This window comes from Corythoichthys intestinalis, chromosome 4, assembly GCF_030265065.1.
Source record: "Corythoichthys intestinalis isolate RoL2023-P3 chromosome 4, ASM3026506v1, whole genome shotgun sequence".
In the NCBI taxonomy this organism is placed as follows: domain Eukaryota; kingdom Metazoa; phylum Chordata; class Actinopteri; order Syngnathiformes; family Syngnathidae; genus Corythoichthys; species Corythoichthys intestinalis.
Genome location: NC_080398.1, coordinates 36,079,283 through 36,095,604, shown reverse-complemented (window position 1 = coordinate 36,095,604; position 16,322 = coordinate 36,079,283). Strand labels below are relative to the sequence as shown.

At 39.2% G+C, this 16,322-nt stretch overlaps 1 protein-coding gene across 1 annotated transcript in view; it reads right to left on the bottom strand.

The window, feature by feature from the left end:
- Positions 1 to 8,484: 8,484 nt before the first annotated feature.
- Positions 8,485 to 16,322, bottom strand: part of si:ch211-1i11.3 (mitogen-activated protein kinase kinase kinase 5) — a 38,428-nt gene continuing 30,590 nt past the window's right edge. Inside the window, exons 25-28 of the mRNA XM_057835152.1 lie at positions 16,201 to 16,307; positions 13,281 to 13,378; positions 13,121 to 13,197; positions 8,485 to 10,007 (exon numbers count right to left, since the gene is read on the bottom strand). Of these exons, the coding sequence (XP_057691135.1) occupies positions 9,920 to 10,007; positions 13,121 to 13,197; positions 13,281 to 13,378; positions 16,201 to 16,307 (370 nt within the window). The 3' untranslated portion in view covers positions 8,485 to 9,919. The remainder of the gene's footprint in view (positions 10,008 to 13,120; positions 13,198 to 13,280; positions 13,379 to 16,200; positions 16,308 to 16,322) is intronic.

Genomic DNA, 16,322 nt, shown 5'->3' with positions numbered 1-16,322 from the left:
GTGTAAGACATTTTTCTGTAACGTTAAATACAATTAGAAAACGATTTAAATAAAAAAAATATATATTAAAAAAAGGCACGTCCGATATTTTTTTGCCGATTCCGATACTTTGAAAATGACGTGATCGGACATCTTTAGTGTTAAGTGTAGTATTTCTTCAATTGGACACATTTTAAACATCTTCATGCCTAAAACCATGTGCTAAAATACAGTATATGTTAAATATATACCGTAATTTGGACATTATAAGGTGCACCTAACTATAAGCCGCCACCCACCAAATTTGATACAAAAACAGCATTTGTTCATAGATAAGCCGCACTGGACTATAAGCCACAGCTGTCCTCACTGTATTTTGTCTCTGTCATAAGACCAAATGAACCACCATGATGTTCATTGCTTCAAGAAGCTTCATTTGGCCATCACTCTTCCCTTGGGGGACACAGTCCACCACTGCTGCTACCTGCTGTCAACAGTGTTGTTGTCCAACATGCCTCCTAGCATGCATTGCAGTGCTACAGATGTAAACACCAATCAGAATTCATGGTCTGTGCTAATTATTTCTTCAGTTACTGTTCCAGTTGTTTCATTAATTGCTAGCCATGATATTTGGTAACACTTAATTTGACAGGGGCAGCATAAGACTGTCATTAGACAATCATAATTATGACATGACACTGTCATGAGCATTAATGAATGCTTATAACAGATGTCATTTAGTGTTATCTGGCAAATTATCTCACTTTTGAATGGATGTAAAAGATCCAAGCTGGACCTAAATGGAGTTGGTGAAATAAGTGGCCGGATGACACTTAATGAAATCTGTCATAGGCATTCAGTAATGCCCATGATAGTGTCTTGTCATAATTATGACGGTCTTATGACAGTCTTATGACGCCGCAGGATTCAAAATGAAGGGAAAAAGTAGCGGTTTATAGTACGAAAATTACGGTAATCAGATACTATTTGCCAGATAATTGGACTCGAGTCGACAGTTTGATGACTCGTAAGACAATGACAGTGAGACAATAACTCCAGACTCAACCAGCTGGCTCCTAGTTTGGTTCCCACCTGCCAGTGATCCGCTTGGTCACCTTGGCCACTCTCGCCAAGCCTTTGCAGAACATCATGGCATTCAAAAATCAATCAAATTCCCTGCAGACTACACTGCATATTTTGTTTGTTTTTAACATTTACCTACAATGACATTAAGGTTTCCCTCAAAGATAAACCTGAGTACTTTGTGGGCGGGCTGGAACAATGGACCTTGACTAACCTGTGACTCGACTCCACAACCTTTTGACTTGACACGACTCGTCTTTACAACCTTATCACTCGGTTCGACTCAACATGACCTCAAGACTCGACTTGACTTGCCCACAACAGGTAAAACTTGGGACTTACTTGGGACTCGGATCATGGTGACTCGTGTAATTGTCTGCAATATGCTTAGATTTAGAAGATTTAGAATTAGAAGTTTAAATGTCAAATAAGTCGTTTATGGAAACTTACAATTTTATTGGTCATTACGTTTCATAAAACGCCTACCCGTAACCGAACATTAGCGCTAGCTCTTGATAAAAACTTCAGTGGAGCAGGAAGTGGGGTCCTGAGGGTGCTGCAGCACCCCCTGGTGTTGGGGAGGGGGGAAAAAAGTAGTTTGGTAGATTCTTATTTTTCTCAAAATAAATCAATAAATAAAACACAGAAACAATAGCGTATTTAACTTTGAGGATTAAATATATGTTTTTTTTTTTTTTTATGTTAATAACATGGTCACCACTTGACACCTTGCCTGCTACCAGGTCACATTGGATAAGGTGCTACTGGAACGGAAATGTTAACTGTTGACAGATTTTTTTCTTTTAAAAAAAAAAACACAATTTTTCTGGAATTTAATTGGAGGTCAGAAATGATGATTATGATAGTTTAAAATAGTTCCCAGTGAGGAAAAGTAAGCAGCAGATTTAGACTGTGGAGAACTTAAAATAGTTTACATTGTAGCCATATCATTGTTTGTTGTTGCTGTTGAGCTGCCACCGTGCAGAGTTCTGTTGGATATTCGTGTGGAATTAATTTGAGTGTTGTGAAAATCGGGTGTTAAACCAAGGTTTATTGGACCTTTTAGTTTTCAAATGTGTTTTTTGTCATTGCGCTGTCTAACTGCGGGGATTTGCATTACAATACACAGGTGCTTTCATTTCCAATACAAAAACTCCATCACACACTGTAGGTGAAATAGAACGCTGTCTTTGTTGTAGTCTAGTAGTAGTATGTAAACTAAGCCTGAACGATATATCTTTTAAACATCGCCATCGCGATGTGTGCGTGCGCGATAGTCCCATCGCAAGGAAGTGCGATAGTTTTTTTGTTTTTTTTTTTAATCCACTACGTCCTGCTTTCTGCTCTGCGCAGAGCCTCACACCCTCCCTCTCCCAGCTCTTTGAACCTCACAGTCACTGCAGCACTTGCTTATTAAAGTTAAGGATGCTGGTATCTTTGATCTTGCCAAAGAAGCGGACATCACAGCGCAGCAGCTGTCAATCATCGTTTAACTTGTTAAACAGTTTCTGCGAGGAAGCCGCTTTGGAATGAATGTGTGTGTGTGTGGAGACGTTTGAGACATATAAATTAAATGCCAGAAGTGATCATGAGGAGTTTGTAATTTCTACATGTCCACCAAGAGTCACAGCTAAACAGAAGTATTTAATAAAGCCAAGCATTTTTCTACTGCAGTACTTTATTCTTGTTCAAAAATGATTTGGTTGGACAGTTATGTTTAAACCTGATCATAATTATTACATTTGAAGTGCTTAAAACCATTTATTAATATATATATACATTATGTATATATCAGAGGTTGCGCTAGACATTTTCGTTGTCTGTCATTTTGACTGACAGGGTCATAAAAATTTTTACCCGTCACTTAAATTTTTAAAATGATAATGATGACATATTCAATAGTATTTAGTTTTCATTCATTTTTAATTAATGTTGTAACGCTTGCTTGGTGGCGAAAAATTAGACACGGAAGTCGTGGTATTTTTCTCCCTCTTTTTACTCTGCTTACCGCCAACAACACCAACAAAACAACAACTCCGCCCCCAAAGAAAAAGAGGCAACTATATAGACCCCAATCACCAACGTCACACAATGATCTCAATTGTGGTTGTCAGCCCAAAATCTTCTAAATATATATTAAATGCATCTTACCAGATATAAAATGACTACTACATAGTCTGTGGTGATCGTTTGGTGCCCAGATTTCTTGTCGAATTACAGCAGTCCATCTCGCTCTCCTCTTCGGGTCTCTCAGAATACGGTAGAACTTCAAGTCTCTCCGTCTATCTTCTCTGTTACTGCAACCAACCGCCACACACGCCTTCACCATTTTGATTATTAATGTTAACGAGCAGAAAAACACGCCGTAATAGGAGGCATGTACGTAGCGGTAATGTCAAGCTGACACACAATATGGCGGCTCCAGTCAGGGGGGCGGAGTTGTGACGTCATGTGATTGGGGTCTATACACAGGCGGCAATCTAGTCCACCAATTGGATGACGCGCTGGCACACCGGGTGCACCAATAAGAACCTCGCGTTGATGTGTCAATCACGGTGCCGCCGCCAGACCCCGGTGACGCTACAATATTCTGACAGAATAGCCAACGACGTCATGCATTAAGAGAGACAATAGCTAATTAATATGCTCACTCGCCACCCTGTGGTCTGCGGTGTGAATTGTAACCTGTCAAAATGACGGACGGACTTCAGTTTTTCCCGTCACCGTTTTAAAAAACCGGTCAACGACGGAAAATATTCGGTTAACGCGACCCCTGGTGTATATATATATATATATATATATATATATATATTTATTTATTTATTTATGTATATATACATACACATTTTTAAAAATCATACTTTGTGGAAAAAGTGAGAAAAAAAATGCCTTATATGTATCTCTTTCCAATGCTAAATCAAAATAAATACATTGAGCACACACACAAAAAAAAAAATTGGGGGGGCGGGGTGCGCAACTTCACGGTTTTTCACTTATCGCGCCGGGTTCTGGTCCCCATTAACCGCGAAAAACGAGGGATCACTGTACACTGGTCATTGTGAGTCATCCAAAGTCTTTCCAAACAGTTATTCAAGTCATCTAGTGAAAATTTCTTTAAAAAAATTTTTTTTTTTTTTTTAATATCGCAATATAATATCACAAACCCCCTAAAAATCGCAGCAATAGTTTTTTCCAATATCGTTCAGGCCTAATGTAAACTATCCAGCATCCGTGTATACTGCCATTGTGCACGCCTTGTATAAAGAACAAGCATGAGCATGACAAATTTGGACAAATTTTTGGATGGGGGGAAAAAAACAAAATAAGATCCTCAGCACCTCCTGCTGTGAGTGACATCCAGCGCCCCAGGAAAAGTTATACTGTATTACCGACTGAAAGTAGGGCTGGGCAATCTGGCCCCCCCAAAAAACTTTTTTTTCCTCTCGATTCTTGTCACAATTTTTTTAAAGTTGTTCTTTTATGAACATGTTCATTCGATGCCAACCCTCCCAGTTCAAATGTATTGGAAGTCTACAAATGATAAACATAAAAATTCACAGCATTAGGTGGAAAACAGCCAAAAAATGCACTAAATGAGTTAACTGGAAGTTGTGTTTACACACTAGCATGTTCCATTTTACATTAGCATTAAGCTAGCGGGCACTTGGAAAGCGTATGCTAACAAACACAAACAAATCTGCCATGGCCACCTGGTAAATGTTGGCTAACATTATTCATAAGCCTAAAACTATAGCACCTCCATCTGTGTATCTTGGGCTGCTCTCACAGACTGTAGGCCTTATCAACAGGTGTTGCCATCCGAAAGGAATGTCATCCCAGAGCCAACTATGACATCATGGCCTAGAAACATGTGTCCCCATCTCTACCCACCGCCCCCACTCTCTCTCTTCACGATTCACCATTCCCTACCCTTCTGCTCCAGCAAACTCTCTTGTTGATGAGGGCATGAATCGCTCCATTCCAGTCCACTACCAATCCCCAACTACTTCAATAATAGAAGCCCCCTATCTGCCCCCACTTGCTTTCATTTCCATGACGACACACAATAGAGAGACTAGATGGGCAGCGAGAGTGGGGGAAACAGCAGAGGCAGGAAATAAAATGAATGAGAAGCAAGTGGGAGTCGCTTCGCTCGACCTATGGTTTCTGGGGGGTAGGGGCGCTATTGGGGTACTTCCAAAAAAGTAACCCCCCAAAAAAGTGCAACAAACCATACAAGGGCTGATTTCCACCTAAAATCTGATTAAATTGGATACATCATATCCTTGAAATGTACCCTATCAAGAATGCATGCTAAAGCATTGGTTCACAACTGTTTTGAACTTGAGACCTGTATTTTCCTATTGTTGCAAAGTTGCAACTTGTGACCCCAAAAGTTTTTTATTATTCAGTCCCGCCCCCTCGGCCGCAGCATTATGGCCTCACACAAAATACAATGGTATGAAAAAATATCTGAACCTTTTGGAATTTCCCACATTTCTGCATAAAATCACCATCATATGTGATCGGATCTTTGTCAAAAACACACAGATGAAAAAAACAGTGTCTACTTCAACTAAAACCACCCAAACATTTACACATTAAAACCTATAAAGTTTTCATATTTCAATGAGGATAGCATGCAAACAGTGACAGAAGGCGGGAAAATAAGGAAGTGAACCCTCTGCCTAAGGAGACTTAAAGAGCAATTTAAACCAATTTTTACCAAACATTTTAAGTCAGGTGTGTGCCCAATCACTGATGAGTGGTTTAAAGCTGCCCTGCCCACTATAAAAAACTCACCTGGTAAGAATCAAGCAGCCACCCACCAAATTTGACACGAAAATGGCATTTGTTCATTAATAAGCCGCACTGGACCCACTCTATTATGATAAAGATAATAACTGGTCAGACCTATTTGACAGGGGCATCACACGACTGTCATAAAATCAAATGAACCGCCATGAAGCTTTACAGTAATTGCTTCAAGAAGCTTCATTTGGCCATCACTGCTCCCTTGGTGGAGACAGTCAACCTCTGCTGCCACCTGCTGTCAACACTGTTGTTGTCCAACATGCCTCCTAGGAAGCATGGCAGTGCTGCAAATGTAAATAACAATCAAAATTGATGTTCTGCGCTAGTAACAATGGTATGAAAAAGTATCTGAACCTTTTGGAATTTCCCAGATTTCTGCATAAAATCACCATCAAATGTGATCTGATCTTTGTCAAAATCACACAGATGAAAAAAAGTGTCTACTCTAACTAAAACCACCCAAACATTTATAGGTTTTCATATTTTAACGAAGATAGCATAGTGAAGATAGTCAGGAAACCTTCTGCCTAAGAAGACTTAAAAAGCAATTGAAACCGATTTTTACCAAACAATTTAAGTCAGGTGTGTGCCCAATCACCGATGAGTTCCTTAAAGCTGCCCTGCCCACTATAAAACAAACACCTGGTAAGAATTGTCTTGATGAGAAGCATTGTCTGAAGTGCATCATGGCTCGGTCAAAAGAGCTGTCTGAAGACCTGCGATCAAGGATTGTTGATTTGTATGAAGCTGGGAAAGTCTCTAAAACTCTGGATGTTCATCAGTCGACAGTCAGAGAAGTTGTCTACAAATGGAGAAAGTCTGGCACTGTTGCTTCTTTCCCGAGGAGTGGCCGTCCACCAAAGATGACGCCAAGAGTTCAGCGCAGAATACTCAGAGAGGTAAAAAAGAACCCTAGAATGTCTGCTAAAGACTTACAGAAATCACTGGCACAGTCCAATATCTCTGTTCACACATCAACTATATGTAAAACAAAGGCCAAAAATGGTGTTCATGGGAGGACTCCACGAAGGAAGCCACTGCTGTCTAAAAAAACATTGCTGCCCGTTTAATGTTCGCAAAAAGGCACTTGGACACTCCACAGAAGTTTTGACAAAATATTTTGTGGACTGAGGAAACCAAGGTTAAATTGTTTGGGAGTAACACACAACGTCATGAGTGGAGGAGAAATAGAACAGCTCACCAACATCAACACCTCATCCCCACCGTGAAGCATGGTGGGGGGAGCATCATGATTTGGGGCTGTTTTGCTGCCTCAAGGTTTGGACAACTTGCAATCATTAATGGAAGAATGAAATCGAAAGTTTATCAGGATGTTTTGTAGGAAAAACTGAGGCCGTCTGTCAGACAGTTGAAGCTAAAAAGAAGATGGATGCTGCAGGAAGACAATGACCCAAAACACAGAAGTAAATCAACTTCAGAATGGTTTCAGAAGAACAAAATTCATGTTTTGGAGTGGCCTAGTCAAAGCCTAGACTTGAACCCCATTGAGATGCTGTGGCATGACCTAAAGACAGCGATTCATGACAGACATCCCATGAATTTGACTGAACCACAGCTGTTTTGTACAGAAGAATGGGCCAAGATGAGTCCTGATCGATGTGCCAGACTGATCTGAAGCTGTAGGAAGCGTCTGATTTAATTTATTGCTGCCAAAGGGTGTCATGTCATGTCATTTCCTGTTTTATTTTGAAGGCTTCACCCTCCTCGTGTCTGCGTACTTGCGCTTCCTCTGGTCACCTAATCACCTATTGTTTCCACCTGTTCCCCATTACCCCCTGTGTATATATTGCCTTAGTTTCCATTGACGTGTGCAGAAGTGTCTTTCATCTAAGATCAGTCACGTCAGCCTCTCGCCATAGCTACTGTATCATAGTTATTCTGTGCATTATCCTCCATTTGGAGCGCTTTGTTTTTGTAATTTTTGGTCCTAGCCAGCTTGACTTTTTCCTTTATCAGGAGCGCTTTATGTTTTTGCCTCATCTCCCTTTTGGAGTGCTTTGTGTTTGAAACCTTATTTTGATTCTAGTCATTCTGAGTCATTCCTCCGTTGGAGTGCTTTCTGTTTGTACTTTTTCTCATCCCCGCATGCAAGCGGAAGAACCTGTTTTCAAAATAAAAGCTTTTTTGTCCGAAACTCCTCAACTGAGTCCACCTCGTTGTCTCGGTCTGACAAATGGGGGACCACAAAATATCAAATGTGATGGTTCACTTACGTATTTTTCCCCCGTCATTGTTTGCATACTATCCTCATTAAAATATGAAATCCTATAAATGTTTGGTTGGTTTTAGTTAAAGCAGACACTGTTTTTTCATCTGTGTGATTTTGACAAAGATCAGCTCACATTTGATGATTTTATGCAGAAATGTGAGAAATTCCAAAATGGTTATTCACTCTTTCATACCACTGTAAATTTATAGCCCTGACACCTGTGAGTAGGATAACATGACAACCCATCCAGTGGTGTTGCTAGGGTCTGTTGGGGCTCCAAGCAAGGAATTGTTGGGACACCTACGCCACCCCAGCACACTTCAAGAATTTGTTTTTTGCACATATAAATGCACAATAAATAAGTAAACAATGTGTAAGACCACACCAAAACTGTCGGCAAAAAGTATACAGTGGTACCTCTACTTATGAAATTAATTGGTTCCAGAAGTAGTTTCGTAAACTGAAAATTCCGAAGGTAGAGACGCGTTTTCCATATAAATTAGTGCTACAGCGATTAATCCAAGTAATTTGATTAGAAAAAAGCTTCGAATTCAATTTTGCTGCTTCGATGATTCGTTTAATCAGAGTGGCATTGTTATGGATTATTTTGAAAGTGTTGCATTTAGTTTTAATTGTTTGGGAGGATACAACTGCCTGGCTTGCCTGTTCACTAGCCATCAAATTTTTAGCGGTTTTGAATAATTTGAGGCCATAATCTAACATTGTTCTTTCGATGAATGGGGACCAGTTGGCTCCTGTGTCGATGGTGACACCACGTGACAATTTGAGGCTATTTCTTGTCCAATTGCCAAAATATTAACTTGTTCCTCTTCCCAAGACTCACCAAATTTGACAACCGTGCGATTGATATTTTAAGAGTAAAAAGGCATATTTCGATGAATTTTAGTATGATGATGATTCTAACATGTTATAAACAAAAGATAAGTCTCTCTAGGTCACTAATACGCGTACGCACAAACAGATTAGTGGTTTTAATTCAACTCAGTAGGATTAAATGCACTGTAAATATCTCACAAGTAACGCTGACAAATTGTTGTACGATGTATAGTAAAAAATGTACAGTATATGATGTACTACTTTTTTAAATTAATTTTTGATCTGCGAACTAAACACGTTAAAAGACAGATATTTTTTATAGCTTGACGTATACTCTAGGTAGGGTGCATTCGGAATCCTTGGTTACAGTATGCAAAGGAATAATTCAGCATAACAAACTGATTACACCAATATAACCTATGAGAGCACAGTGTAAGAAAGTGATAGTGCAAAACAATGCGATGACTGCTGTTATGTGAGCTGATGTGGATATGGAGTGATGTTGCTAATCCCTTATTGGGGTGGGGGGTCCCAATGTGGTGTCCCCAATCCTGCAAAAATCCTTCAGACTGACAACCCCCCTGAAACACTGTGCTTAGAAGATCAAATATCACCAAAATAAGGTCGGAATTTTGCAGAAAGCACATTCTAAAACAAAAGGAGCATGAATATCATCATGTTAATGGAATTAAATCCAAATTATTGTGGGGCTCGTCCCTTTCTGGGAAGATTTTGAACAGATAATACATAACCAAGCACATGTTACTTGTTTATTAGCTTCCACCCAACGCAGTAATAACTTGTAGTTCATCCCTTTGGTAAGAGTTTAAGTCAACAGTGAAGTGTACGTAGTATAAAAAAAAACCTGAGACTTATTACATATTTACATAAGCATTTCCAGTAGAGAAGGAAAGAAAACTGAATAACCGTGGGAGCGCCTGAAACAGGTCCAGCCTGTCCACTAAAGCACTGGAGTCAAAGTTGAGCTTTATCAAGGGTGTTGGAAGGCTGTGACTTCCTATAGGCGGTAATGGCCGCCCACATGCGACACAGCATGCCTCCTCTGAAACACAAAAAGTCACATTAATGAAAAAAAGAATGTCATTTTAGGAGTGAAATGTAACTTTAAAGTACCTGTAACACAAAAAAAGCATGTTTATTTCATACAGTAGTATGAAAAGGTATCTGAACCTTTTGGAATTTCTCACATTTCTGCATAAAATCACCATCAAATCTGATCTTTGTCAAAATCACAGATGAAAATACAGCGTCTGGTTTAACTAAAACCACCCTAACGTTTATAGGTTTTCATATTTTAATGAGGATAGCATGCAAACAATGACAGAAGGGGGAAAAATGGGCCAAGATTAGTCCTGATTGACGTGCCAAACTGATCTGCAGCTATAGGAAGCGTCTGGTTGAAGTTACTCCTTCACAAAATATTAGGGCTATCAAAATTATCGCGTTAGCGGGCGTTAATTGATTTTCTAAATGAATCACGTTAAAATATTTGACTCCATTAACGCACATGCCCCGCTCAAACAGATTAAAATGACAGCAGTGTAATGTCCGCTTGTTACTTGTTTTTTGGTGTTTGGTGCCCTCTGCTGGCGCTTGGGTCCAAATGATTTTATGGGTTTAAGCACGATGAGTGAGCATGGTGTAATTATTGACATCAACAATGGCGAGCTACTAGTTTATTTTTTGATTGAAAATTTTACAATTTTTAATTAAACGAAAACATTAAGAGGGGTTTTAATATAAAATTTTATATAACTTGTACTAACATTTATCTTTTACGAACTACAAGTCTTCTATCCATGGATCGCTTTAAGAGAATGTTAATAATGTTAATGCCATCTTGTTGATTTATTGTTATAATAAACAAATACAGTACTTATGTACCGTATGTTGAATGTATATATCCGTCTTGTGTCTTATCTTTCCATACCAACAATAATTTACAGAAAAATATAGCATATTTTATAGATGGTTTGAATTGCGATTAATTACGATTAATTAATTTTTAAGCTCTAATGAACTTGATTCAAAATTTTAATCGTTTGACAGCCCTACAAAATATTAAATGTAATGGTTCAATTACTTATCTCCCCCTTCTATTATTGTTTGCATACTATCCTTATTAAAATATGAAAAAACCCATATATGTTTGGGTGGTTTTAGTTAAAGCACACGCTGTTTTTTTATCTGTGTGATTCTGACAAAGATTAGATCACATTTGATGGTGTTTTTATGCAGAAATGTGAGAAATTTTATTCTCCTGAATGAAATGGACCGCTTGGATGTGTGTGGAAACAATCAATATATTTATTGAATTTTTTATATCCCGCGCCATGAAAATGAGTGACTTTCGGCCAGAGTCTGAATTGAGGAAGGTCGCAAATGTGACGTCAGCGGACTAATCATTTTCACAATACAGCCATTACTACAGTATGCAGAAGGACTGCGGATTCAGCTGATTTTGTGGATTAATTCGTTTATTTTTTTGCGTCACGCCAGCCCAATGTACTGCAGCCTTTTGTTGCTACACCAGGAAGAGTGGTGTGAGGCTTTTTTGGTTTCCAAAAGATCTTAAGGTAAAACAAGTATGACAATGGAGCAACCACTTTGACGTATGACTTCAGGAAGATACGTGTTTTATGTTATGTCAAATACTGGGATCATGGCAAACGTTTTATTTAGGAGGGCGGCTTTCATTTTGTGGGTGACAATGCTCCCTGTCCACCGAGAAGGCCACTCGACCGGCGGCTTGTCGCACACCATGGTCGCCGGCCGATGAGCGTCCGTGCTCGGGAAGCCACGCGCTCTCGTCTGAGGTTCTCAATTGTGTAGAGACTTCCACCCCTCTCTATCCTCTTCATGTGCCCGCCGAGAGAGCACTATCCTCAGCTTGGGCTCGTGGAGCCCCACGCTCTCATCTCCGGTTCTCGATTGTATCCAGACTTCCACCCCCCTCGGTCCTCTTCGGGCGCCCGCCGAGAGAGCACTATCCTCGACTTGGGCTCGGGGGGCCCCCCGCTCTCATCTTCGGTTCTCGATTGTGTCCAGACTTCCACTCTCTTGGTCCACATCCCATGCCCGCCTAAAGAGCGCTATAATCGGCTTAAGCTCAGGCAGCTAGGCGCTCCGACGTCGGCCGGTTTGTCTACCGAGAATGCGCCATTTTTTAAAGTTCATTCCCCTCCCCGTCGGCGAGCACTACCTGCCTGGTGGGGCTTCAGCTGAACAACGAGCCAAAACTTGCTCGCCCCCAGGGGGTGGCCGATCGGTAAAGGCTGTCACCTTCACCGCCGTGTGTGACATGAGTTTTGTGTGATTTTTCGTTTTCGAAAGGGGAAAAAGAGACTTGGAATCACTTCTGATTAGCATGTAGCCTAGCTCTTACGCTTCCTCTTTTGTTTACGCTCGTTCCTCCATCTCTGAGTCGCCGGGAGGGAAATGACAATAGCCGCACTAACTCCAGTGGCATAAAATACCGTTTTGGAGATTTATGAAGTCGGCAGTTTTGACAATTACGTGGTAATTTAGCCCTGAATTAATACATTTTTAATATTTTATATTCTATTTAGCACAAGACTGTTATTTATCATGACCATACAATCTATTTAGCAATCGGGGAAAATACTTAGAGCCATAGAATATCCTGTAGAAATATTGGAGCAGAGAGAAAAACGATGATATTTTACAGTATGCTGTAGTCATCACCCCGTTTGTTGTTGTGATGAATCTTCCTCATCCTCCAAATATGACTCAAACAAATATAGCTGTATACCACAGGCTTCCTCTAGATCGACAATATCACTTGAAAGATCCCCACTTAAATCAGAATCGCTGAAAAACGCTTCCTTCTCCATTGGGCTGAATTTTGAAATCACTACTCCGCTGACGTCATCACCCAGGTGGAAGCGCCAGAGCGCGATAATGACAGGCAGGACTAAACGGCAGATTAAAAGACTCATTCTCGTCATCTGTGCTTTGCCAATTGTTGTATATAGTCGAATTGTCTCAAAATATGATTTTCCTTCCAATAGTAATGCTATTTAAGATTTTTTTTTATGGTGTCACAGGTACTTAAAATGCCTGCAGGATAAAGCCTTATTTTGTGAGAAATGTTGTCAATACTCATAGTTTTCATCCTCTGATTCATCCACTCACTTTATTCCACAGTACATCAAGTCGTCCCTGCAGGCCATGTGCAGAAGACAGTCCAAAGTGAACTCGTGTGCAAGCAACTACAAAAAAAAAAAAACACAAATGACGCACACTGGTAATAAATAGCTAATAGACAACGCGGGATTCAAACAAGTCGAATTACCTTGTCAACAGTGTGCTGGTCAACTGGGATGGTCTCCAGCCAAGCTACCATGTCCTTCACGTCAGGGTCATGGCTTTTCTGCGGAGTCGACCCACCATCTATGCACACAAACATGACCCAAATCAATCATGTACCGGTGATAAAAAAGGTTGACTAGTCATGAGCCAGGATGATAGAAAACCGGTTGGGCAGAAACCCGAAGCCCCGAGCTGAGGAGCATCTGGGCTTGACTGACACACACTAATAAAGTGTGGCCCTCCGCCTAGGTCAAACAAATATGACACAAATAGCTTATCTTTTAGGCTAATGAGAAATAAAGCATGGAATTAGTCTGATTTGCACTTCTGTCCAACAGATGGAAGTATGTTAAGGCACTTTGAAAAATTAAAAATGGCACAACAAACAATAAAATGTATGAAATGATATATAATGGAAAAAATGTATGAATTGCCATAGACTTCACTATCAGTTGACTAGACACGGGGCTAATCCGTAGGGGGGCTATTATAAAAAAAACTTACAATCCAAATATTTTCAAAACCAAACCCACTAGTGACCTAAAACAAAAACAGGCACCTCCCTTAGGCATATATTAGTCCCCATGAGCAAAAGTCAAAGTCGTTCCATTATAAAATCCTGATTATTTTTATATAAGTATAACTAAACTTAAAACGGCTATAAAATTCTCAGATTTCACGCTAGATGCACAAAAATCCCCAAATGGAGAGATAATCACCTTTTCAGGATCCATAGCAATATCTAACTTACCGTATTTTTTGGACTATAAGTCGCAGTTTTTTTAATAGTTTGGGTGGGAGAGCGACTTATACTCCGGAGCGATTTATGTGTGATATTATCAATACATTATTAAATAATTTATTGAATTCATTAATACATTATTATATAATTTCACATGTTATTTTGGTGTTTTGGAGTGACAATGATAGTTTGGTAAACTTGTTAGCATGTTCTTTGTGCTATATTTATCTGAATAACTCTTAATAGTTATGTTACGTTAACATACTGGCCACGTTCGCATTTTGTTGCTCATGCATCATGTAACATTATCATACTGTACACTTATTCAGCATGTTGTTCTCTATTGTATTTGTATTTTAAATTGCCTTTCAAGATGACATATCTGTTCTATGTGTTGGATTTTATCAAGTAAATTTCCCCCCAAAATGCGACTTATACTCCGGTGCGACTTATACAGTGGGGAGAACAAGTATTTGATACACTGTGTATCAAATACTTGTTCTCCCTACTGTATATGTTTTAATCCTCTTCGCTTGGCATTTTATGGCTGGTGCGACTTATACTCAGGTGCGACTTATAGTCCGAAAAATACATAAAATAAGTTTTTGCCAGAAATAGCAACTTAAGTGTCATGTGTGGAGATACAAAATCCAACACGTCAGCAGTCACAAAACAAAGCTTTTTAAGTTGAAAATTTGTGTAAATAAATTTTTAAATCATGGGATTTCTATAGATATGAACGTAAAATAGTCAAGAAAAAAAAAACGGGCAGTTATCGTTCATTTTACATAAATTGTGTAATCAATCCAACATGGCGGCTGTCACGAAACAAAGAGCTTTTTAAGTTGAAAATTCTTGTAAATAAATGCTTAAATCGCAGAATTTCTATAGATAGGAACGTAAAACAGTCTAGAGAAGGGGTCCCCAAACTTTTTCCTCTGAGGGCCACATAACTTTTCCCTTCTCTGATGAGGGGCCGGGTCAGTTTGTAATAGAAAAAGTGTGACAATTGCAGGAGTGCCTAAATGTAAAAATTTATTGTTTTTCAGAAAGCCACAATCAAATAACCCTTTCTGGATTCTTCACGGAACAAAAGTAAATAAAATAATAATAATATAATAATAATATAATATAATATAATATAACACATAGTAGTTTGGGGACCCCTGGTCTAGCTTCTTGGTTAAAAGCAAAAAACGGGCAGTCATCATTCAATTTACGTAAATATTTCAAGCCAAAGTTACACAAATTTTATCCAATGATTTTTTTCACAACATTTCAAATTGCATACAGTACATAGTGCTATTTATTATAATAATTACCTGGAATCCTCAACCAAATCACACTTGAGACACTCCTGCCAGCTTGTATGCAGTAAAACCTTAGTCCTGTTTCCACCCAAATCCGGCAGTAGAACGCAGCGTGTGTTAAAGTTTATTACAGTGAAAGCCAACTCAACGCTCTGACTGGATCGGCCCCCAATGGGAAGGCGTGGCGCAATGTCTGTGGGACCTGTCTTGTAAACTGATGGTGGAGTCTGTGGAATTACATGTACAGGTAATCCCCGGGTTATGACATACCCGATTTACACGATTTTGACTTTACGATGCCTGCGTCTTGTCGTGTTTTTTTAAATGTTGACTTTTGTTTTGTGATGCATGCTTTTATTTTGGCACATAATCTCAGTTTTGAATGGATGTGAAAGATCCGAGCTGGACATAAATGGAGTTACTGACAACATTTTCCAGATGACACTTAATGACATCTGTCATAAACATTCATTAATGCCCATGACAGTGTCATGTCATAATTTACGACAGACTTATGACACCGCTGTCAAATTAAGTGTTACCTATTAACCCAAAGACATCGAGAAATAATCCGCATTGGACTATAAACCACAGGATTCAAAATGAGGGAAAAAAGTAGTGGCTAATAGTCCAAAAATTACAGTAAATACATTTGAATAAATACGAAATATCTAGGACTAATTAATGTATAGTATTTATATATTTTTTAAAAAATACAAATGTTAAACTTATTGCCAACTTCCAAACAAGTGACACAAATATTAATGTATGTTAGTATCCACCATGTCCTAAGAGTTTCATATAGTTTTGGATAATCTAAATATGAATTAGTATTCAAACAAATGTTATACCTGGAATGTCACCCCTGAGAGCATCTATGTCATCCTGTTTCCTCTGGACTGTAGTCCTCAGTAGGTCCTGGTACTCTCTCTCCTTGTCACTCAGTAATCTCAACAGCCTCAAACACAAAAGC